The sequence below is a fragment of the Alosa sapidissima genome, chromosome 3, assembly GCF_018492685.1.
Source record: "Alosa sapidissima isolate fAloSap1 chromosome 3, fAloSap1.pri, whole genome shotgun sequence".
In the NCBI taxonomy this organism is placed as follows: Eukaryota; Metazoa; Chordata; class Actinopteri; order Clupeiformes; family Clupeidae; genus Alosa; species Alosa sapidissima.
Genome location: NC_055959.1, coordinates 24628950 through 24654284, shown reverse-complemented (window position 1 = coordinate 24654284; position 25335 = coordinate 24628950). Strand labels below are relative to the sequence as shown.

Below are 25335 nucleotides of genomic sequence, written 5' to 3'. Positions count from 1 at the left end.
CAGGTAGATTACAGGAACATACTTAAATAGCAAAAATTGAGATAGTTCTACTGCACACTGTTTTGACGTTTACTTAATTTTACAGCGTCCTCAGGTTCGCTCAGTATGGTCACATGACCACACACTTCTAGTCACATGACCAGTTGTTTGTAACGTCCATTTTAAATGCCAATAGACACATTTGTCTGTTAATTGTTGATTGTATTTAACTGTTTATGGGAATATTGGATATTGGCATTTAAAATGGACGTTACAAACAACTGGTCATGTGACTAGAAGGTAATTAAAGACACATCTGAGAGCTCAGACCTGAAGACGCTGCATGCGAAACGCGTTGTTCGCTCTGTAAATGTCAAAACAGTGTGCGGTAGAACTCTCAATTTTTGATACATATGGAGAGCTTTATAACAACGTACAGAAATCTTTACATTTCATATTTCAGAAGTGCGACTTGATGAATCAAATGTTCTATAGCTCAGTATAGTGTAGTGTAGCTTGTTTCTTGTTGTTAAAGAAAATACTACAATCTGGAGACGTGGGTCATTTCATTCATGTCTTTTTATTCATATGTACAGTTTTGAGAAAAGGGTTGTCTACAGCTATACAACTTTTTATATAGGGTTTTTTTTTGTGTATGTGTGTGTGTGAGGGAGTCAACTAACCACTCAGCTGCAAGCACAAGGAAACACACCAATATTGATAAAAGGAAGAATTCAACATCATTTCAAAAATGAAAAGCCAGCTGAAGAGAAAAAAAAAATATATATAAGAAAAATCACTTCAACAATTTTACTTTTTTATGAATCGATGCAAACAAAGCAGACATAATTCCTGAAAAGAGGGAAGCAGAAGACAGGCAACTGAGTGGTTAGCTAATTCGCTTAAAATGTGTTTAAAAAACTTTTTTTTTTCCTTTTCTTTGTCCCATAAATCTTTTTTTTTTCCTGATTTTTGTTTTTGTCCAACATTTTGGTATAACTTTGAATATATGCTTAATTTTGTTTGCAAAATCACAATTGTCAAACTGTAAAAGAACAACTAGCTAAATTAAAAGTAAAAAAAAAAGAAACGAAAACCGCAGGGAAAAAAACAAAACTATCTGACAAAATCATTTTTTTCTTCATTTTCTTGATTATTTTTCCTTTTTTTTTCATATATATTTCATATTTTTTACAGGTATGTATTTGATTTTATTTAAAATAGGAGTAATACCCATTGCTACTGTTTGCACTGCCTATGCTAAGCTCCTGTAACAGAGAAAGAGGGTTGTTTTTCTTGGCCTGCTCAGGGGCGGGCCGCGGTTTTGGGGGAGCGCGCAGGGCACTGGCGTAGGACATGGTTGGGGTCTTGTGGGGCCCGGCGGGGCTGGGGCTGCCCCCTCCCCCCGGGTCTGGAGGGGTCTGCTTGCTGGGCAGCAGCGGAGGAAACTGTCCATGGTGCTGCAGAGACGCGGTGCTGGGTGGGTGCGAGGGCGTCTGGAGGACCTCCGTCTTCCCATGATCCTCGGCAGCATTCATGGCCTTAGTAACTGTGGAGAAGCGGGGAGGTTAGTTGTTGCATGGAATTAGTCAACAGCTTCACTACGCACCAGCAATCGCACAAAGCAGGGAACATTTCTTTACCGGACATTATCAGAAATGTTCAAAGCTGTTATATATAATTATCTATTTTCAAACACAGGAGTTTGTTAATCAGGCCCACGCCTGATTTCCCATGCAGTGCCTGAGAACATTTAGCCCGGTGTATGTGAACCAATTAGCAAACCATCATTGTATCCAAAATTACAGTGAGGCTTACATAAGGAGTTATCACAGGGGTTCTAAAAGTTCTTCTGCACATGATAACGACTTCATAATACTCTGTGATTTCATTACTGACTTTTAGCAGAAACTATCAAACAGCAGGAGAAAGACATTAACACACAAGTGAACCTAACATGACAAGCACATCATATCTGAAGTGTGCTAAACGAATGTGAAGACGCGTGCTATCGTAACTCCCCCTATTACCGTCGGTCCCGTATTTCCACCGTCTTGCGTGTATGTGTCACTTAATATCCATTTCTATACAAACCAAGACAGCGGACTCCTATAGAAACGCAACCACCCACAACATAGGTGTATCTAAATTAGCTATGTACCAAAAATGACATTTTACCGTGACTCGAGGAGCTGTAAACAGTGTTGTAAGGCTGCGTGTACACAACCGCTTGGAGCTCCAGTGGAATTTTAATTTCACGACGAGAATTCTCGGTCTAACCGTCCATGTGCCGTTGAAACGGTGTAAATAGGCGACCCATCAGGCCAGCACTATAACTCCGAGCGTGGTAAACAAAATCGGATATTTCAGGCAGTAAATGCTCCCGTTAAGAACCAAACCAGTTTTTGTTCAAATCTACACAACTATGGCTACTGAAAAATGTAAGGTTAATTTAGTAAATGTTATTTTGAAGTGTTAAAAAACATCGTTGTTTTAGAATTTCTGAACAAAAGTGGTGATAATTGGGGGTGTTACGATACCTATGTTGTCCCTGTGTGGGGCCAGGGGGCTCGCTCCGTTGCATGGAATGTTGTGGATGGAGGCAGGGCCACTGGCGGGCCACAGCTCCGCAGGGGGGAACCGGCAGGGGGGCGCGGGGGGCTGGGGGTCCTGAGGGCTGTCGGGGTACGGCTGGGGAGAGCTGGACGAGATCCGCCGCTGGTACAGGGGCCGGCCGGGACCCCGTGGTTCATACTGCAGCGAGGAGAAGAGGGAAAGAGAGGAGGAGAACGAGAGGGAGAGAGAGAGAGAACAGGAGGGGGGCATAGAGAGAGAGAGTGAATGAGGGGAGTGGATGAAGAGAGAGAAACAGAGAGAGAAGTTGAAAAGAGGCGTGAAAGCCATGGATAACGGGTGAGAAACAAAACACACCTTTAAGAGAAACATCTTAACACAAATCAACACTTCACCACAACTTTCTACACCTCGACTGGTGGGATGTCGCCATGGCAATGGGGAGCGGGTAGGCTTGATGCTCACATGGGAGCTTGACACAGACATGTATCTGCTTAAATCTGTGAGCTGCCACTGGGCTAGCAATCACACTCCAACACTGAAGTTATGCTTTGTAAAATGCTCTCTGTAGGCTCAGATACCTCCTCACCTGCCTCTGTGAGGGGAGGTAGGCTACAAAATTACCAAACTGAGACATTGAGTTTGGCACATGAAAACAGGTCTGGTGCACAGGTATGTGGTGGATTAACTATTTAGTGTTACAGGGTTTCTCACACCTTCTTAAACAACAAATTCAACAACTTTTCAAGGATTTTCAACACCCACTCGCTCGAATTCAAGGACCCAACATGGCATAGTTTGAGACAGATCAACTAACAGATCATTTTCTAACTAAATATATAAAGTCAAGCACTGTAATGATCACCCATGTCTGTTTATGTCTACTTTCACTGAAGGTTGGGTGGGCTGGAGCATGCCATCCAATAATCTCAAAGAAGACTCACACTCCAAAGTTTATTTTCGTTTTCTTTGCGCAGGAGGGGTCGCAACAAACGTTTTGACCACATGGCCTTCCTCAGTATCAGAGCACCATGTGGGCGAAATGTTTGTTGTGACCCCTGCTGCACAAAGAAAGAGAAAACAAATGCAGTAAAATATACTAGTAAAATATACAACTTATTTGTTTTTATCACACTCTGATAAATAAATATGATTAGCACATCAGTTTGTTCTTTACTGCCTCTACTCTAGACACAGTTAACACATATATGTGTGTGTGTGTGTGTGCGTGTTTGTACCTCTTCTAAGCTCTGCAGGGCAGTGTGTGTGGCCTGTTGCTGTTGCTGCTGTTGCTGCTGCAGCAGCAGGGGGCTGTGTTCGGGCCGAGGACCCTGCAGGCCCTGGAGGCCCAGTGGGGGCAGGCCGTGCTGGGGGCCCAACATGTGGCCCTGGGCCAGGCCCGGGTGGCCCCACGCCGCCTCCGGCAGCAGGTACTTCAGCGGCAGCGCGGCCGCCGGGTGGCCCGGGTGGTCCGGGGGCAGGGGGAAGGCCTGGTGGGGGCCGGCGTAGGCCTGCTGCAGGTCCGCGGCGCGGCCCGGAGGCTCCGGGTAGCCGTGGAAGGGACCGGCGGAGGAGGGGGAGGGCGGGGGGATGTCGCCCCGCACCTGCTGCTGCTGCTGCCGGTACTGCAGCAGGCGCGACTGAGGCGGGGGCATGTCGGAGGGGTCACGCTGCTGCTGTTGATGCTGCTGTTGTTGATGCTGTTGTTGTTGGTGGTGGTGTTGTTGGTGGTGCTGTTGTTGTTGGTGGTGCTGTTGTTGTTGTTGTTGTTGGTGATGATGTTGTTGTTGTTGTTGGTGGTGCTGCTGCTGCTGCTGCTCGTAGTGCTCCTGTGCGGACATCTCACGCAGCAGCCCAGGGTACCTGCTGTGACAGCGGCACAGAGGAGAAGTAGTCAGACACACACACACACGCAGGGAAACACCCATACCACACTGAAGAATCTAGTGCACACTGGCGTCAGCAGGTTACTCCACACCACTGAATGGAATGGATGCAATGGAATTATGAATGTATTTATAGCTTAAAATGTCTTCGGTACATAACCAATTATACCCAATTACCACCACCAGTGGAACACAGAAACCAAGCTCGGACACAAAAACAAGCAAGCTTTCCAGCTATTTTTTTATTCAGATGCACTCCACTCCAAACCACCTCAATCTTTCTAGAATGACTCATTCTGTTCAAATAGAGCTGTTTTTTTTCCTTTCATTTGATTTTGCCCTGCCCAAGACTTTGCCTATGGTTAGTCCTGTCAGGTCCATTCCTGGAGGAAGTGACCATGTTCCTGCACGCCTGGCCTTTGCACACGGCGTCTGTACTGTTTTTTGTATTTTTTTGATGAATTGACAAATAAATATGGCCTCACACTGTGTCAATCGGAATCGGAAACGTCAAAAGAGGTTTGATTTTCTGTGCTTTTCCCATCCATATAGCCTCAGTGAATGGGGCATCCTACTGCAGGGGTGACCATGTCTGTGCTCACCTGGTGAGTGGCCCTCTGGGTCCGTCCTCCTCTGACGGGGGCGGCAGGCCCCAGCCGGTGCGGATGAGCGGGTGTGGGAGCCGCATGCCGGGCTGGCCCAGGTGGGAGAGGGGCTGCAGGGGGAAGGCAGCCGCCGCCACGCCTGGGGGCAGGAAAGGGCCCGGCTCACCCCACTGGCCCAGACGAGCCTGCTGGGACATCAGCTCCAGACTGGACGAGCCCTGGGAGTCTGGGGAGACACAGAGAGAGAGAGAGAGAGGGTCAGAGACAAGGTTGGTGAAGAGCTATGCACAAAAAGCCTCAGAGAGAGAGAGAGAGAGAGATAGATATAGAGAGAGAGAGAGAGAGAGGGAGGGAGGGAGAGAGAGAGAGAGAGAGAGAGAGAGAGAGACAGAGAGAGAGAGACAGAGGGAGATAGTGACATCTTTCGCTAGTGACATCTTTCGCTAGCAACAGCCTGGCTAAAACCAGAACAAGGGCTGCAGAGCTCTAGGGAGATGCCGTGCGAGACGCTGTGTGCTTGAGAGTAATCACATGTGTGAAAGCCCAGATTACAAGAGCAAAACAACCCCAGAGTCCCTTTCAAGCACTAACCCCAATCACACTGCCGCCCTAACAAGTTAACGAGAAATGCTAATGAGCAAAACCAGATGTTTGGGATACAGAATACATTGGTTGAGCATCCTGATTAAAATCCCAGCTGTATTGCCTTAGATATTTTTGATTAGTTCATAATATTATACATAACATGTTGAAGTAGAAAATTAGATTTTGATATTCTGATCAGTCAGGCCATGAAAAGACGTTGTGGAGAAGATATTTGAAAAAACATACGAGGCTTACCCAGTCCCTCGACCAGTCCTGAGTCCAGACTGTCCTCCCCGTAGCTGTTGACGTGCATATTCTGATGGTGTGTGTGTGCGTGCTGCTGGTGTGTGTGTTGGGCGTGTGCGTGCTGGACCGCGGCCAGCTGCTGGGGCTGTGGTTGTGCCCCGGCGGCCGCTGCTGACGGCTGCATGGCTCTCAGCGCCCCCTTGAGCTCCTCGGGCACGGCGGACTGCTCGGACGCGTCCCCCTCCAGGCCCGGCGACTGCAGCGCCCGCGGGAGGAAGAAGGAGGCGGCGTTGGGGGGCGCGCCGGCGTTGGGCGGGGGGAAGGGGGGGCCCTGGTGGGGTGGCATCCTCATCTGGCCCTGGTGGCGCGGGAGACCGTAGGGTGGCTGCTGTTGCTGCTGCTGGGGTGGAGGCTGCTGCTGCTGCTGCTGCTGGAACTGCTGGCTGGCGCCGGCGGCTGCAGCCGCGTGAGGAGGGGGGAAGGCGGGGTGGTGGTGGTGGTGGTGGTGCGGGGGCAGGTGGTGCTGGGAGGCCAGGTGGGGGAAGCCCATGGGCCTCTGGGGGCCGGTGGCCGGGCCGGAGGGGGGCTCCTTGCGGAGGAGGCGGCCGCCGGGGAAGCCCAGGGGGCCCACGGCTTCAGGGCTTCTGTTGGGCCCTTGGTCAGACTCGCCCTGTAAGAGGATACAACGGTTACCGACAGAGCACTGGTCACACACAGGCACAGGGATGGAGGGATGTGGGGAGGGGTGTGGGGAGGGATGTGGGGAGATGTATGGTATAATGGAGGGGTGTGGGAGAGTGCCCACCTGTTTGTCCTTCTGTTCAGGAGCTTTCCTCTCTGGGGTCAGGAGGCGCCCATGCTCCACCTTCCCATTCATGTCCATTTTACCTGGAAAGTGGATACACATGCAAACTGTTAATCGCCTTTTAAACAACAACCGGAATCTAGCCGGGATAAGGGCTCCTGTCGAACAGAGTGTAATAATACCCGAGGGCGTGTTGCTATATTTATATGTGATGTGAAAGGTGTTACTATAGGAGATGGTGTTAGTCTAAGTGTCAACGCTACATGCTACATGTGACTGAGGCTAGAGTACATACTAGTGATTACCGGTAGTATTTTAATTAATTAATTTTTTTTAGATTATGTTCCCACGGAAACTGTCACCATAGGAACAGACAGAGCCCAGTGACAGCAAGAGCTACAGTGGGAACTGGTATTGTGTGTACCAGTGTGCCTGTCTTGACTGATAAGAGTGATGGGATTAGCTCTTCGAAAGAATGCGCCTTCCCAGTCTTTCTTTGTAGTGCTTTGCCATATATTTCAAACATCCAATAGACCGTTTTACTGCCTACGTATAAGTATGCGCATGCATTTTTCAGGAAAGTGATGTGCCACCCCATTCATTCACACGAAGAAGAGGAAACTACAGAGTTTTGAATGCTGATTTAGAAGTGTATCTAGCATGAAAATGTCCAGTTGTTGCGTGTTCGGCTGTCAGAATCGCTACTGTACCAACAGTGGACTGACGTTTTATCGAACATTTGACATGACTCCGTTGCCAAAATGTGCGTGCATCCACACCTACGTAATCACTGTTTACAAACTGCAAAAGGGTCCATAACCAACGGTAAGAAGGTAGCACCAGACACAGGTCTTCAGGACAAAATGCACTAATTTGTACGGTGAAAGTGTTGCTGCTACATTCTTCCTTTAGTATTAAGAACGTATAGAAATGACCAGAGCTCAGGTGTGAGTGTACCTGCAGTTCCGGCGTCCTGCAGCAGCTCCTTGTCGGTGCTGGACTGGGCGGTGAGTCCGAGGGGTGAGGGGTGGCTGAGTCCGTAGAGGCCCGGGGAGGCCCGGCTGGTGGGCTGGCGCAGGTTCAGGTTGTAGGCGGCCATGGCCGCCTGGTGGTTGATCAGCCGGGGGTCCATGGGGAAGCGGCTCTGGTAGCCCGGCCAGGGGAGCTGGGAGCCAGGGAAGAAGAGGAGGCTTTAAAATCAAGACAGTCTCCACAAAAGAAAATATTCTAGGAAAGCTGATCTGTCTGGAGTCTTGCTCCACAGACACTACTATCTAGTCTCACAGTGTAGATAAGTCAAATTCAGAAAGCTGTATGAAGATCTAGTAACTGAGACTTGTTGCTAATATTACAGTTTACTATGTTAACCTGACATCTGTGTCTATGTGTTTTTGTGTTAAATATCCCACTGCCGTATACCTAATTGCACCCACCACAAATAAAGTGATTAATTGATCTACTGACCTCTCCATGGTTGGCTGTACTTACGGGTAAAGGCATGGGCATGACCATGTTGGCCCCGTACACTGCAGGCACGTAGAGGATGGAGGCCCCCGTGTGGGGGTCCACTCTCTGGACCGGGCTGGGGGACTTCCCTGCCGAGCCTGCCGCACCCCCACCGGCCACTGGGGGGGTGAACGCCTGGATGGGGTTCCCCATGAGAACAGCAGCACTGGGCTGAACTATAGAGGGCGAGGGAGAGAGGGAGGGAGGGAGGGAGAAGGGAAAGAGAGGAAATGAAAGAGAGGAACGGGGGCAGACATAAAGACAGAGAAAGGGGGGGGTCGGTGAGGGATGAATAGAGGGTTCCAGAGAAGAATACAGAGAGAAATATTGAGTGAAAAACAGGTCAGAGCATGTTAGCCGGTGGGAGGCCAAGAGAGGCCCTGGGACCAACATAAACAACCAGAGGAGAGGCTCCTCTTCCCAGTCCTTCACAAACACTCCACCAGATGCTTTAGGGAGCACTTCAACCAGTCTTACACACACACACACACTTGCACTAACGGTGCTAATGAGAGTCATTTGGACGAGTAGTAGTTTCATCATGTGCTGTTCTGTTTACGCTCAACCTCTCCAACTCTCAAAGGCACAGGAGGCCCGCACTTAACCACCACTTCACACCTCTCTTTATCTATCTCTCTCTCTCTCTCTCTCTCTGCTCTCCTTCCTTCTGCCTTAGCGATCTCTCCATGGCTGCAATGCAAACAGATGACCTTGATTCCGGGTGACAGCACAGGTTTGGAAGCGTTCTAATAAGATCACACCCAAAAATGTTGCTGTTGACGCTGAAGCGTCGCTCTATTGACCATTACGCGTGGATACGCCATTACTGAGGAAATGCTCTCCGGTGCCTTTGAAGGAAACCTGTGCCTTTGAAGTAGTCCCACTCACCTGACTACTTCAGGACTAGAGGACGAGATTAGAGGTTTTCTGTCGCATCAGTAATGGGTGACTCCACAAAGAAATATCTGACTGAACTGGCAAAATTTCAACTTAAACCATCTACACTGTGCAGCCTAAATATTCCCTTTATAGGTGTCAGTTGATATTAAATGTTAAAGAGAGAGAGAGAGAGAGAGAGAGAGAGAGAGAGAGAGAGAGAGAGAGAGAGAGAGAGAGAGAGAGAGATGTGTCATCCATGGCTAGTTCCTGCCATGGTTAGTTCCTTACCGAATCCCTCCGGTGGGAAGTGCTCCGAGTGGTTTGCCATCGTCCCCTTGGCCTGCAGAAGAGCAGACAGGAAATGGGTCAGAGATACAGCGGTCATGAGGTCACAGGGGCAGCAGCAGACAGGCACCCTACTTCTGTCACAACATGGCAGCAGTGCTAAGGCAAAATGACAGCGCCCCTACAGGTCGCGTTACTGGGGGAGCGGGTAGATTGGGATGGAGGGATTGAATGTGACACAGAACGTTCCCGAGCGCCTGATCCTCCACCCAGTTTGGGTTTGGCTGGGGTGGTGCAGAGCCATACAGAGAGAGAGTTCGGCAACTAGGGAATCGAATGAGACCAATATTTCTGTAAGGGCCTTTTACATATTGACAAAAAGTTGATAACATTTATATGCCTGTGAATGGTGATAAATAAGCCATTTATTTCAACATAGCATATTCGCCCTATAGGGTTACGCTGTTGGTATCCAACATGGCGCCCATGCTTTCAGTTGGTCAAACTCTCTTTCTGTACGGCTCCTGGGTGATGGTGGTGGTGTTGACCGTTTTTGCTTGGGTGTGTCCACTGGAGTTGGGCTACTTTTTTGGGGACGGGGGCCTGGAGCTATGAGATGCCTGCACCGCCTCAGTCAATCAGACAAAATGTGGTACTATTTGCTAAAGTGACCATTCCAATGAGAACTTGGGCATGCTAGGGTTAACCTGGCAATAGCCAGATGAATTTCGCTCCGCCTAGCTCCACTCATCCATCTGGAACCGATCCATTGAAGTGTTGCTTCAGATGGCTGGGCCTAATCAAAAAATGCTTGCATATGATTGAATAAGCCACTTATCATGGTACTTCAACCACTCACATCGAAGCCAACCCGTGACGCTAATAACACTCACAGTCGCTTCTACGCTATGTCACATCTATGAAACTCCCGCCCTGCGTCCTGATTGGCTAAACCATAAAGTTGGTTGGAGAAATCACTGTCAATGGAAGAGGTCCCAGATGGATGTGAGTGAAGCTAGGCGGAGCTAAGCGGAACGACATTCATCTGGCTAGGGTCAGGTTATGCTAAGGTGGCAGTGCTAGAGTTCGAGACTTCACCTCAGGTATGCAGCGTTGGCCTGAAATTAGGGATGTGCAACATTGGATTTCAACAATTTTCTAGCCTATTGCCAATGCAAATACTGATATATACAAATGTATCTAGAATGAAACATTCGCTGCCATTGTGATGCCCTATTTGTTGCAGATACAGGCCCATTTCCTTTCATTCTTTAACTTTCAAGAAATCCGGACATCATGACTCATGCGCGAGGTGTCCGTCTGAGCATCACCTTGGGTGGCGAGTGCTGGTGTTTGCTGGAGGCCTGCTGCGGCGGGGGCAGGGGCCGCAGGGCGCGGGGGATGAACTCGGGGGCCAGCGGGTTGAGCACGTACGTCTTCTTCAGCTCCAGGGCCTCCAGCTGGGCCTTGATCTGCTCGAAGGTGATGCCGTGCAGACTGCTGTTGTCATGGCAGATGGAGATGAACGTCTCCCAGAACTTCCTGTAAAGGTTGGAACACACACACACACACACACACACACACACACGCAATTGAGCACATGAAAACACAGTGATGTATGCATAATTGTTTAAGATGAGGGTTTGGCCAGTTCCCTACACATCCCTATGGAAAGGGTTGATGGGTATATTGAATTAGACCAAACGGAGGCGTTTTAGCGAAGTTAAGGTATGAGCTACACCAGGTGCGTAACTGAAGCGTTCCGTTCGCGATGCGTAATATCCATTTTAGAAGAATGGTCTATTTTTTTCGAACCTACGCCCTACTGTCACGTCTGGTGTAGCTACTTCCATTGATTATAATGGAAGCTAATTGTTGCAGCAGACGCAACGCGAACGGAACGCTTCAGTTACGCGCCTGGTGTAGCTCAGCCCTAACCCTGGAGGAGGTGCCCTGAGTGCCGTCTGCACATATCATCCGAGGGAGGCTGCTTAGCAACTGACCGACAGTGGTGCTTGAGGGGTTAAGAGAGACAAGCCTCCCACCACCACTCCCCATCCCGCTCTCTTTCTCTCTCTCACTTTTCTCCCTCCATCTCTCTCTCAAAACACACCAGTCTGTGCAATCAGATACAGGGTACGCACAGAGCACGATTAAAATAACGCTGGCAAAAGAGAAACTGCGAAAGCTCCTCGTCTTGCCAGAACAGAGAGGTCGGGTCTTGCGCCCACTCAACAAGTGAAGTTAATGTATAAATGACAAGTAATCAGATGGAGGGGGAAAAAAGGCAGAAAAAAAGAAAATAAAAGAATGGTAAAAACAAGTGAGCGCTGCTCCTCCAAACACGCGGATTGACTTAATTGCCAGGGCAATGCGATTGACATTTCCTGCGGTCTGGGCCTCTGCGATTGGCTGAACGTGAGGTAGTCTCCATGGAGACAGCAACGAGCTGCAGCTGTGAAAAGGAGAGCGAGCGAACGAGCGAGAGAGGGATGAAGAGAGAGAGCGAACGAGAGAGAGAGTGAGTAAGAAATAGAGGGAGAGAGATATGGAGCCTGAGAGAGAGTGACATGAAGGGAGCCTGTTGCTTTTTGCGGCGGATCGGTGAGGGTCTCTCACCTTCCCACTAGCGACAAGCGCTAGCTCCCGGAGTGGGAGCAACGCTGGCATCAGCACAAACAAGACAGGCCACAAGTGCCCGGCAAAACCGCTCCCCCGCACTCCACCTGTTTATGGCAGTCTAACTCACTCTGTGTGTGTGTGTGTGTGTGTGTGTGTGTGTGTGTGTGTGTGCGCTCATGAGCGTGTTCTGGTAGTAGTTTGCTTCATCATCTTTAGCGGGCAGATTCGGCGTGACATTTCCAATCCAGTGCAATAACACACACACTCAAAACAGCCTGCAGACACACTCCGCCGCGGCTTCGTGTGCTGTGGAAATGCCAGCTTCACAGCTGCGGGAGGAACTGCCGCTCGATACCACAGTGTGAAGCAACAGCACAAGTCCACCACACTGAGAAAAGGAAGAGACACACTGACCTCGGCACAGGTGATGACCAATACAAAGAGATAAGAGAGAAAATAGACTCGTGGGAATAAGAACAATTTGGAGTTTGGGTTTTGGATTATTTTTTTGAGTGGGTGCAATGCTCAATTCCAATCGGTACAACACTTTACTTGCAGATCCTCACTTTGAGCTGGTTAAATCAAGACTTTTTTTTCAGAGCACAGAGCATAGAGCTTTGTAGATTCTGAACAACGTTTATGCAACACATTCAAGCACTATTAATCTACCCCTCCATTTTGTGAAGAGAAATCAAACATTTCCAAATACTTGGCTAGATACTAAGTCCACACTAATTAATCTACTTCAAACTATAGTACATTCTGGTACAGCAAAAGCATGCATTCTGTGGTTTGTGTGTGTGTGTGTGTGTGTGTGTGTGTGTGTGTGTGTGTGTGTGTGTGTGTGTGTGTGTGTGTGTGTGTGTATTGGGTAGTCTTACCTGCAGCGCCCCACCGAGCAGAGAGCAATGGGGTCTCCCACCACGGCCACAAGGGACTGGGCTCGGGTGATGGCTGTGTTGAGCAGCTTGTAGTTGGACAGGAAGCCGTAGTCCAGGTCCTCGGTGGAGTCTTCCACCAGCTGCTCCTTGCGCTTGATGGCCGTCTGCTTGTGCTTGCAGGTGTGGCGCGTGCGCACCGTGCTCAGGAACAGCACCCGAAACTGCTTGCCTGTAGCGGGAAGGGCAGGGTCAAACGGCAAAGGTCAGCAGGTAGTCCAGACAAAGGCACACCCAAACGCTCCTACTCAGACTGGCTATGAACTAAGGCATCTTAAGAGGGCTAAAAAGGGCCGTTCACTGCCTCACTGGAGAATTGTTGAAATAACTGCACACTGTAGACGTGTTTGTGTGTATGTGTGACTACGTCTCCATTGCTATATGACCTACATATATAATAGAATACATTTATGTAAGAGTCAAGAAAATACACCCTCAGAATAAATGTATGTGTGTGTTCATATCTGAGCCTGAGTGACCTCTGTGGGACACGCGTTGAGCATATGTAGCGTGAGCATTTAGGATTCCTCTATCAAACGGAATGTGTGTGTGTGTGTGTCCGTGTCTCACCCTGCACGTTCAGCACCCTCTCCACGCTGACGTCGTGCATCCGCTTCTTGCGCAGCTCGGCGCGGATGCGGAACACCTGGTCAGCGTAGGGCGACACCACGCCGATGCTGCCCTCGTCCAGCTTGCCCCAGGCCACCGGCCACTTCCGCCGCATCTCCTCCACGCGCTCCACAATCTCAAACACCTGGAGACGAGGCACACGGTCAGAAACGCACAGAACAGGACAATCCAACTCACAAATATGTCACATGGAAGCACACACAGTCACATAGAAACATGTGAGTTATGCTGAATTTACTGCATCCTGTTCACAGATGGTACTGTAATGATGCCTGTTGATCAGTGTAAGAGGCCACGGTGACAGAGTATCTGTGCGCATCTACTTGAGTAAGTGGCACATCTGTGTCTTTTTGTGAACATCTCAAAGACAAAAGGAGTGTGGTGCGTCATCCCAGTGGAGTGGCTGACACAGCTTCTCAAGACCGCTCAGTCAGAGCCATTTTAACCAGCGCCGACACACTCCCAAAAAGGCTAATGTGCAGAGTGCATTACTCCCTCAAACAATAGGGGCTGATGAATGCCAGCTCTCCCACTGAGAGCCCTACATGTAGCCTAGGCAGGACAACAGCCATTTTAACCCATTTCACCTGTGTGTGTTGGTGTGTGTGTGTCCGTCTAAGCAAATGCTTGTGACTCATACCGCTACATCTAGTTCAGACCCACTCCAAGTCAAGTATGTGTGTGTTCATGAGGGTTGAGGGTGTCATGTGACTGGACGTTAGCTTCCTCAATCAAGTGCCCCCCCCCCCCCCCCCCCCCCCTCGGCAGCTGATCCAGTCTTGTCTGTGTGAGTCATTTCTCAACTTCGCAGACCGAGCCTCTCAAAGTCTGAAGTGCTGCTCTTGTAGCTTCTGTGGTCACAAACATGACCATCATTGCCCTCCTCTTCTTCCTCCTCTCCTCTCTTCTCTCCGGTTCTTGTAGCGCATAGAACCGGTGCATAATCCAGCTCCGCACCTGCTCTCAGAAATGCCTCTCTTCAACATCTGAGCTTGACAGCACACTGGGCTGCACCACCAACCCCTGGTCTTTCACTGGCATAAAAGCCTTCTCCACCTGGAGTGGAGTAAAACCACCTGGACTGGCATAACAGCCTTCTCCACCTGGAGTGGAGTTTCGGAAACTTTGACTCACCCCTGATGGAAGTTCAGGGTCATTTTCTAGACCAGGCTCCATTCATCCATTTGGTTCAACACTTACCAAGGATTTGTGCTTAAATATATATTACTGTTTGGATTAGCCTTCTCACAAAGATGCTAAAGGTTAACTCTGTTTGTGATCTTGAAGTGTGTTGATGGTGGTCAGTCTAAGTGACTCACCACCATCTGTGACTACCTGAGGACATTATGTTGGAGGCTGTGTCATGTGATTTGTGAGGCTAAGAGGCGCTACACTGGCTTCTGATGCGCAGATGAGTGAAACGTCAGCAAAATAGCAGGTCCTCAGTGACATCCATTTGCTATCGCGAGGTGAACCCAACGCCCCCGCAAAAACCAATCACAAAGCAGCAGGGTGTGAATACACAGTTTTGCACCTTGTTCCTTGTTGTGGAAGCGAGTGAAAAGTGATCCATGTAGGTGTCATGAGGGAGACTGTGGACCGTGTGACATCATTTACGAGGCGAGAGGCAGAACGAGTGTGCGAGGGGGGAAGCGGTCAGCAGGTCGGTCTCACCTCAGCGTTGTTGTAGTAGGCCGTGCTGTTCTTCTCCTGCACGTCCTCGCCTCTGGCGGTGAAGAAGGTCAGAGGGTAGAAGTCCTTATGAGGCGGCTGCTTCCCACTGGCCATCAGCTTGCCCTCATAGAACAGGTCCGACGTGTAGCTAAGGAGACACAAATGTGAACCAATCAACTTCAACCTCTTCATGTATAGTTATTCAGCAGACACTTTTATCCAAAGCAACTTAAAGAAATCATACATTATAGCATCTTATATTATAGCCACAAAGACAACACCTGGAATTTAGTCATTACCAAACTGACACATGCTTCCATAAGGACATATGCTTTTAATATGGTTATCAAATATTCAAACTAGGGATGCACTGATTTTTGACTTGTTGGCTGGTACCGGACTATTGGCAACAGTGTGAGTGTGGTAAACTGAAGCACAGCTGGACTGCATATGTGCATGTTTTGCGCTAATGGTATACAAAGCAATTCAATAGAAACCTGTAGAAAATATTCGCCTGGGTGAACTCAGATGAACCTGTTGGCAAATTTGAATTCGCCAACACCAAAGCCCAGGATCTAATCACAGTCACTTGCATTCAACACAACCAATGGCTGTGCTGATAGGCTAAACAGATGAGGCCATGTATTTAAAAAACCTTCATTTACAAGAAGGTTGAGTTTGCTGCACTTCTGAAATGATTTGGGAAGAGTTTATTTTTAAGTTTGAGTTCACTGCCGGTTACTTCCATGGAAGTAATAAAACGGGAAGCTCGGCAACAAGCGCCAATGGGGATCCTTTCCAGACACATTTGCCAACACGTTTATCTGGGTTCACCCCGGCTAGTGATGTACCAAAACCCTGATGCTGCTAAAAGTGTGGTGTCAGTGGTAGGGATGGGCATGATTAATCGACGATCGATAATTGATTATTAAGAATTTCGTCGATCACGTTAATTTGTTATCGATTAAACTAATGCAGGTTGCGTTGCGTAGTATGAGTCTTGAAGCAATGAAATTAATTTCACTGTATGGCAGCAATTAAACATTTTACCACGCGGGGGCAATATTTGACGGCATAGTCAGTTACCTGAGAGTTTCCGTTTTGATTTCAAAAGTAGGCCTAATCATTAAAAGGTCACGCGAAGTGTGGCGTGCGACCATATTGATTTTAAAAAATAAATCACTTAGTTCACTGCGATGCCGTGTATAAGTAACCTACAACATGGCCACGACTCAAATGATGTAACCTAGGCTACCACTTAAACAAAGTGCATCCGACTCTGGTTAATGTCTCTGGCGGTGCATCCTGCTCTCAGTCTTAAGACGGCAGATTCCTAAAGAAGTGCAAGCACCCACCCCATAAGTGTACATTGTACGATCACTCGAAGAGCAGTAAACAGTGTTGTAAGGCTGCGTGTACAAATCCGCTTGGAGCTCCAGTGGAATTTTGATTTCGCGACGAGGACTCTGTTTAAGAACGTCGGCTCGCGGCTGTAGGTTTCGCTGCCTTTAGAGCACCGCAGCGCATAGGCTAGATCTTCAAGTTTAGCCTAACCAATGTCCAGTTTAACTGCCACAAGTTGTTCTTCTTGTAATAAAGATGTCATTGAGGAAAAACATGATGTATTTTTGTATTTCCAGTGCATTTTTAATTTATAAAAGTGAAATAACTAATGAATTTTAATATAAAAATATGAATGATTAATCGATAGTCGATCGTCAATTCTCCCGACGATCGACTAAGAAAATTTAATCGAATGCCCATCCCTAGTCAGTGGCACTGGTTCAGTTGGCCTCCGATTCTTCGCCTTGCCTTACCATCAGCTGTTGCCTGAGATTGGCCATTACTGCCTGGCTGCAGACTTTAAGCCTCCAGGCAGAATGCAGGTGTTGCTCATTTGACTCTGGAAACGTCTGTAACCTTTAAGCGTCACATACTGCCACATACTGGTGGCCTGTGAAACAGCTGGACAATGTATGCAGAATTATGGTCAGCTACTCCTCCGCAACAGATGCTATGGAAATCCTCCCCCGTCCGGCAGCATATCCTCATTAGGCTCTGGACGCGTAGGATGCTCGGACGTCAAGGTCAAAACATTGCTGTTTTCCATGGGTTTGACTTCTACAGTACATCCTGCGGTGGTCTCCGTTGGCGTCAGCCAGGAAGATAACACGGGGGGGGGGGGGGGGGGGGGGGGGGCTCTACTCCATGGGGAGACGGGGGCTGTTAATGTGCGTCAGATAGCCACAGTGTCCGTTACATGATCTACTCAGGCGTGAGTGTGACAACATGTGTGAAAGCCTACGTTCCAGTTTATGACCACAGTGCCACTGGCACTCAGAAAGTGTGCACATACCTTGGAGAAAATGAGACTGTGTGTGTGTCTAAAGAAAGTTTGAAAGAATGGTGATAGATAGATAGACAGACAGACAGATAGATTGATAGATTAATGGATTAGATAGATAGATAGATAGATAGATAGATAGATAGATAGATAGATAGAGATAGATAGATAGAGATGTTATTTATCCTGTGGGAAATGTAGGCGTATAGATAAGACAGTAAGAAGTGTTGGTATGTTGGTATGAGTGTGTGATGACACGTCCCTGGGGCGCGGGTGTAGGGTGAGGCGGCTCCACCTACTTGATGATGGCCTCGTGGGAGCGGTAGTTCTCACACAGCAGGATGCGGCACGGATCCTCCGGCGGGTAGTGCTCATACAGACGGTCCAGCAGAGACACGTGCAGGTTACGCTCCCGGGCAAACTCACTGTACACAAATGGGCTGAGCTGTACGCGCACACACACACAAACACACACACACACACAGAGGACATACACATCAGCTTCAATGGCAGACATGCTTCATTTCTATGAGTAATAGGCGTTTACAGATACTAAAGGTGCAATAGAAACACTACATTCTTATATAGTGGGAGTCATCACCACTGTACTTTATGCTTGGAGGAAGGTGGATCTTCTAAAGCACTGAAACGGTTCTGTTCATTGAGATATTAATGGTTTACAGTGCAATCTCCCTCATACATGAAAAAATAAAACTCTTGAAACAGATGAATAGCAAGCAATGAAGTTTATCGAGTTAGTGGTGTTTTATTTTCTCGGCAGGCTAAAGGACTATGAATTTGGCTGGAGTCGGTTGGAGCTGTATAAAGCAGCCTCGTGAGAGAGAGAGAGAGAGATATTGGGGTTGTGGGTTACCTGCATGTGGTCTCCTGCCAGTACGATGCGGGTGCTCTTGGTGGCCAGGGCCAGAGGCATGATGGTCTCACTCTCCATGGCTTGGGCAGCCTCGTCCAGCAGGATGTGGGTGAAGAGACCTTCGGATGGGGAGAGAAAGGCCAACATTCAGCACAGAGCAGGATTGCGTGGGATACAGGCCACATGGGCCTCCGCCGTGCATGGGTCTCCTGCTGATATTAACCACTTTGAAATATTCTACATGTATGTGTGTATAGACATAGTTATAGCCACACACACACAGACACACACACATATTACTTATCTATGCTACTAATTAGTATGTTGGTTTTACAGTCAGGTTCAGGGATGCTGGTGCGTGCTGCTATGGCGATGTTTATCTGAATCTCTGCTGTCTGTCTCCGTGACAACTCCTCCCAGACGCGGGGAGCTCATGATGCTGAGTCCGTCAGACAGCCGAGCCGTGTCTCTTAGCAACAGATGATGTTGTGAGCGGCTGCATCAAGCGCTGTTAATAAACTGGCTAACAGGCTTGGTCTGGGGCTCTCTGGGTGGGTGGGTGGGTGTGTGTGTGTGTGTGTGTGTGTGTGTGTGTGTATGTGTCGAGATGCTCTCCACTGCCCTAGCGCTGTCTGTGTGATGCTGAGGATGCGTGTTGCCTGGTGCCCGCTGCCATCGGCTCACACGCACAGCTGTGTATGTCCGTCAGGGTTCATCTTGAGGATGTGGGCAAGGGTGTGTGATATGTATGTTTGAGTGTGAGTGTGAGTGTGTGTGTCAGTGCGTGTGCGTGTATGAACATTAAATGAAAGCAGATATTCACAGGGATTCGGAGCATCAGTGTGCAATGAGGATTGACTGAAATGATCAGTCAATAACAGTGACTGAAAATTGATAATGATAATTTTTAGTTGTAGGTGAGATGTTAATGCTTCAGAATGTGTGTGTGTGTGTGTGTGTGTGTGTATTACCTGGCTCTAGGTCCAGCTGGCAGAGGTACTGCGAGGTGCTGAGCGTCACCACCACAACCCGGTGGCGCTCCACGTCCTCCCGCTGGGGCATCTGGAAGCAGTAGTTGGCGCCGATCAGGCAGTACTGCTGCACCACAGGGTGCACCGTCTTCACCCACCGGTTACGAAAGTAAATTCTACACATACACACAGTATTAGACATTAGATGCATCATCTTAACACAGGAAGGGGAAGAGGGAGGGAGAGAGAGAGAAAGAGTGAGTGTATGTCCGTATGTGTGTGTGTGTGTGTGTGTGTAAAATCACCCAGTCACTTAGACAGACACATTATCCAATTACAGAGACAAATCTGGTCATCTGGTGACACACAGAGCCCATAGCCTGTCACATGAGGGTGATGAGTATGAGAGAGAGACAGACCACTGATGAGAGAGACAGGTGTGTGTGTGTGTGTGTGTGTGTGTGTGGCTGGAGAGAGAGAGGCCAGTAGGGGCCGGTACCTACCTGAGGGGGCGAGCATGGGCATTGCCGGTGTCTACATAAGGGTGCAGGTAGTCCTTGATGTAGAGATCTGCGGCACTGTTGGAATGGGTGCAGATGAGGACCCTGATAAAGAGAAGGCAAAACACCAGCATTAGCGCAATCTTCATTTACTACACACACACACACACACACACACACAGAACTTAACTGAAAAAGCAAGCACAAAGGTAACTTCAACATTACAATAAAAAGGCTAAGTGTAGAGTACATGATCAGTGTGGGAATGCCTAACACCTCCACATACAGCAGCAAATCGCTGGCAGCACTGGAGAATTAAGGCATGTGGATCTCAACAGCTTCTGACGGCGAGGTACAAAGACCTGCCGATCCATCTCTAGGCTCACTCGGGGCGGACTGAGTGCTGCACTCGTGGGATGGACACTGACCTGGCATGGGGGTTGCGCAGGACACTAATGACACTGGGCTAACTGGGTGGTGAGCTGCACAAGGTGACGGAGCAGGCTAATGTAAGCACAGGGTGGCACCATTTCACTTCATCACCATGGAGACGTGACCCTTTCTACCTGCTCTCGCCATGGCAACGTTTCCCTTTCTGACTCAAATGTCACGCAAGCCTTTTCTCGGCTCCGTCTTGCCCACTTGTGCTGTTCGGAGGCCTCTTTTGAGACTGTTGGGGGGGGGGGGGGGGGGGATTACCGGCTTCTGTGGTCACTGCCGACTCCCGCTGCCCTCATCGAAGGAGAGGCTGGACTCTGCTAGCGTGGAGCCGTCTGAAAGGCTGCTGGGGCAGCCGTGAGCTTGACTGGTCTGTTTGAGAGTCTTTTTGCAGCCAGACTCAGCCTAGGCTGGGAGAGTTTCGCTGCATTCCGACAGGAAGACACTAGCAGCGATGTGGCCGCAAGAGATAAGGGAATGTTTATGGGATTCAGAAACTCGCAGCCATTACAGGTCAAACAACCATCGGCGGTGCAAAACTTTGCGCGACAAAGACAAATGTCAACTTTGGAGGCAACGACCGATGGGCAACAAGCTAATCGGCGTATATCTGGACAGGACTTTGGAGAGGAAGACTGTGGGGGTGTATGAGGATGTTAAGACTTGCCTGGTGTTGGGCTGCTTGAGGATGTGCTTGACCGCTTGGGCGAGGGTGAAGGTCTTGCCCGTACCGTAGGGGCCAATGATGAGCACGGGGGGCAAGCAGATGGACAGGGGTGTGGTGATGGCCAGGATGGCCTCCTTTTGCTTGGCGTTCAGACGCGGGTCCAGCTGTTCGTCCCACTGCCTGCAACCAATTAGGAGAGAGACAAGGTTTTACATAGGTGGCGTTTGAACCAGATGTTGCTAAATATAAATCACTGCTATCTGATGAAATGACAGCAATTGCACTTTAAAACTAGCACAGTATACATCCTGCTCACTACAACATGGATATTTTTTATTAGGGTAGACATGGTTTAAAACAAGTTTTCTGTTGATAGCCCTGTGTAGTTCTGGACACTGCAGTACATTCATTCTGCCACAATGACTTCATCAGTGCATTTCTGCATGTGGGGGAGTAACTAATATTTTAAAACGTTTGTCTTAATAATCAATAAGTCTTCCAGTGTGTGTGATGGAGGGGTCTGCTTTTGTTCCTATTTGTATGTAGACACTAGACAGCATATCTGGGCCACTTCTGACTGCAGCTACACTTCATCATACCAAGCCCAGCCCAGCCCATGCCTTTGTTGTGCCCATGACTGGCTTTGTGATTCAGGCAGTTTGGAGACGGTGCTAACGTCACATCTGGGTAAGGCGTCCCCCACCAACACCGAAATCACAGCTCTCTGATGGGGGAACGGGTATTGTTCTGAGACTTTGTGTGTGTGCACGTCAAGTGGTGTTTAACGTCACTCCTCCCCCTTTGTACATGAGTCATCGAAACAACAACCAGGAAAACACACACACACAAAAAAAAATGATCACTAACATCTGCCAAAAAATTGCTTCTAAGAAGTTGAGTACAGCCACAAACAACTGCTTTTGTGTAGCTGAACGCATCCATTACTACAAGGGCAAACATAGTGTTTCTGAGCAATGTTACCACCTCTGTCTCATGAGAGAACTCAAGAGACATTCCTCCTACCTCAGCATACCTGTCTTTCTACCTACCGGACAGGCATGAACTCTGTTATATGTAAGAGTGTGACTGTGTGTGCGTGTGCGTGTGCGTGTGCGTGTGTGTGCATGTGTGCGTGTGTGCGTGTGTGTGCGTGTGCTTGGGGGGTCAGGCTCACCTGTTGGGGCTCCAGGGGATGGTGGGCGTGAGGCTGACGTCAGGGAAGAGCAGGCCGGTGTCCTTGATGCGGTCCAGGGCGTAGTGCATCTCACACAGGGGCAGCCGGTTCAGCTGAAACTGCAGCTCCACCTGTCAGGAGGGAGGGCAACATGGTGATGAGGCCACATCAGCAGCACTAGCAGCTGTGTCCCCTGCAGGTCAAGCCCTGAGCATCAGCAGGAGAAACGTCCAGTGCCTGCTGCTACCCGCTTTACTATGACAGGAGTCCAAACTGAGTGCTTTTGCTAAAACTGCCTGGCTGACAAAGTTAGCGTTAGAACAGAGAGAAATTCTTCAATAAGTCAGTGTGAAAGAAGCCGGTCAGCATGTGTATCAGAGAAAGTTTCTGACCTCTGTTTGATTGCATTTCAGTCAGGCTGCACCCAGAGAAGGACGAGTCGCCCACCTGAAGCTGACATTCAGGCGAGACTCAAGAAAAGTCTGCAGAGAGAGCGCTTTGTTTGGCGTCCTTGACCGCCACAGCAGACATATAGAGCAGGAATTCTGGGAGATGCTCTCAGTGGCATTAACCACGAATCTCTCTCTTCTCGGTGTCCTGTCAGGGCGGCCTGCTGTCTACACAAATTTAGGACAGGCCTCCTTGGTCCACTTTTCTGTGTGTGTGTGTGTGTGTGCGTGTGTGTGTGTATTGTGGCACAGCTACTTATGTGGTCCTTCAGCAAGCTCAGTTTTTGAAGATGGGTATATGAACCCCAGCTAACACACTCCTGGAACACTAATGTTTTTCTGCAAAAAAGTCTAGCATGTAAATCAGAGAAGCACCAGCTGGCTTCCTCAGCCGCCGGCTCCAGCTTTGCCAGGCTCAGAACTAGCCAGTGCCTAATTCATTCTGTGTGGGCAGCTCTTACGTGAGGTTGCCAGGAGATGATCAACGGTGACACACTTAATGAATTTTCAGCGGCCTCCCCCATTCTCGCATGACTAACACAACATCTCTCTCTCTCTCTATCTCTCCGCATTTCTATCTATCTCTCCTGTGTGTCTATCTGTCTCTCTCTGTCTCCTGATCTGTCTCTCGCGCTCTCTAACCTGGCCATCCAGTAGCAGGCGTGGTCAGAGGCAGCTGATGGACAGCATCCTTTCCCTGAGGAGTAGGCTGGATGAGTTAAGGCCCTGAGGTGCTCAACACACACCTGAGTTTTGGACGAGTGAGGTAATAACAGAGGGGCATAAAACCACATGGACTGGCACAAGAGCTACTGTTTAGGTGACAGGCATAATGCATGTTCACTCTGTCATATGTACTAGTGCAAGCATGTGTGTGAGTGAGGGTGTCAGTGTGCACATTTGGTGTTGGGCATGAACACATGCCCAAACATATGAATTACATGTTAATACTGTGATAATGATAATGTGCTAATAATGTGATTGCATATGCTGGAGTGTAATACTGAGACAGGAACATAGATTGTGTGTGTTTGTGTGTGTGTGTATACCTGTAACTCTCGATCAGGCAGCAGGTTCAGCTCCCCACAGCAGTCCTTGCAAACACGCAAGAAGATGTAATCCTTGGTCTTCTCCTCAATCAGCGCCTCGTACACACGCTCTTTGGTGCCACCTGCTGCATGGCCACTGCGCTCGCGGTCCAGTGGCTGCAGCAGCACAGAGTTGACCTTGGTCATGACCAGCCGGCCGGCCAACGTGTCCTCGGACAGAGTCTCGGTCAGCTTGAAGCGTCCGAACAGCTGCCCGCCCTGGGCGTACTTGGCTCCTCCTGAGATGCCGGTCAGCATGAAGCTGTTGACAAGCTGCAGGTTCACCTTAATGTTAAATCTGAGGGAGAGGGCAGTCACAGGGTTAAAAACAAGAGCAACTACACGTCCAGCATTCTTCAGATGGGGACGTTTGGACACACATCTCCCAGTAGACAATAGAGCACCCCTACCCTACCTGTCTAACTGATAGCATGTAAATAGCTAAAAACAAGGGCGAGTATTTCAATTTTAGTTTTTCCCCACAATCTCAAGCAGTCACAATCACACTCAAGCTGTGGCTACAGAACACTACCACAACAGTTTTTTTTCCCCTCTGAACGAACACACACACACACTAGGGGTGTAACGGTACACAGAAGTCACGGTTCGGTTCATACCTCAGTTCGTACATCACGGTTCGGTACGAGTTCGGTACAATGGAGGGGAAAGCAAAACAAAAATGCAGAAAGCTATTTTTTTTTATTGTGCATGTCTCAGGCTGTACCACCTAGTGTTATACAGTCTCTCCCCTGAGCTGTCTGCAACAGCCTGAAGTGTGTAAGATGTAGGCTAAACAGTACAATAAGTACCCAGACTTCATTTGTAACTTGTAAACAAAATAAGACAATCAGCTAGAAAACTGAAAATAGGCCTACAGCATCTCTTATTTCTGAAAGTGCAAATTACATAGAATAATGATTTTTAAAAATCCACTTAAGCAAGACCTTCAACATCCGTGTTTAGTTGTATATGGAAGGGTCTACAATTTGCCTCAATATTTTTCAGTGTGTACAGTAATAATCTACTAACTGTGAAAATATCACACTATTTTGCCTTCGTTTAAAAAAACGAAGTTGCTCCTTTCATTCATAAACAGAGTACAACTAGAAGTCACGTGACTTTGCCCTTCGACGTTTACTCGCATAGTTTGTTTATTAGCCTGGTTAGCGTTGACACTTTCTTTTACTGTCTATGCACTTAACACTACCAGCTCCTCATGTGAGAAGTTACAAGTTACCCTAACATAAAGGTAATTACCACGCGATTTACATAGCTTTCTGTCATTACGAAATCATTTAATTTAAGCCATAGGTTTTGGCCCCATTTGTATGTGTATTCAAAGGCTGGTGAAGCGCAGGGGAAGTTTTTTTTTTCTCGTTTCAGCGATTGGTAAGCCTACATCATCTGGGTGATGGCTTCGAATATGTGTAGCATGTTCGATATATTTCCACTCACATACCCAACAACTGCTGAACATCGCCGACACACAGTTTCATCTTATCCACCGCTCTCTTGCCTGTACTACTGTAACTGAAGTTCATCTTAGTCATCTTAAAGAGACCAACGGATCCTCTAACTCTTGTGGGTCGCCACCACTCACTTAGTGCTGCTATCTC

The 25335-nt window shown here is 48.6% G+C and overlaps 1 protein-coding gene across 4 annotated transcripts in view; it reads right to left on the bottom strand.

Moving 5' to 3' along the window:
* Window positions 1–540: 540 nt before the first annotated feature.
* helz (helicase with zinc finger) overlaps window positions 541–25335 on the bottom strand; it is a 38394-nt gene continuing 13599 nt past the window's right edge. Inside the window, exons 12-31 of one of the 4 annotated variants that reach the window (XM_042085112.1) lie at window positions 23681–24017; window positions 22183–22313; window positions 21009–21188; window positions 19907–20008; window positions 19404–19579; window positions 18433–18551; window positions 17858–18003; window positions 15215–15362; window positions 13481–13664; window positions 12854–13082; window positions 10682–10892; window positions 9354–9405; window positions 8145–8362; window positions 7638–7845; window positions 6681–6763; window positions 5885–6545; window positions 5042–5270; window positions 3792–4419; window positions 2520–2733; window positions 541–1528 (exon numbers count right to left, since the gene is read on the bottom strand). In XM_042085112.1, the coding sequence (XP_041941046.1) occupies window positions 1191–1528; window positions 2520–2733; window positions 3792–4419; window positions 5042–5270; window positions 5885–6545; window positions 6681–6763; window positions 7638–7845; window positions 8145–8362; window positions 9354–9405; window positions 10682–10892; window positions 12854–13082; window positions 13481–13664; window positions 15215–15362; window positions 17858–18003; window positions 18433–18551; window positions 19404–19579; window positions 19907–20008; window positions 21009–21188; window positions 22183–22313; window positions 23681–24017 (4594 nt within the window). In that variant the 3' untranslated portion in view covers window positions 541–1190. The remainder of the gene's footprint in view (window positions 1529–2519; window positions 2734–3791; window positions 4420–5041; window positions 5271–5884; window positions 6546–6680; window positions 6764–7637; window positions 7846–8144; window positions 8363–9353; window positions 9406–10681; window positions 10893–12853; window positions 13083–13480; window positions 13665–15214; window positions 15363–17857; window positions 18004–18432; window positions 18552–19403; window positions 19580–19906; window positions 20009–21008; window positions 21189–22182; window positions 22314–23680; window positions 24018–25335) is intronic. The other 3 variants (XM_042085113.1, XM_042085115.1, XM_042085116.1) reach the window with 3 other exon arrangements.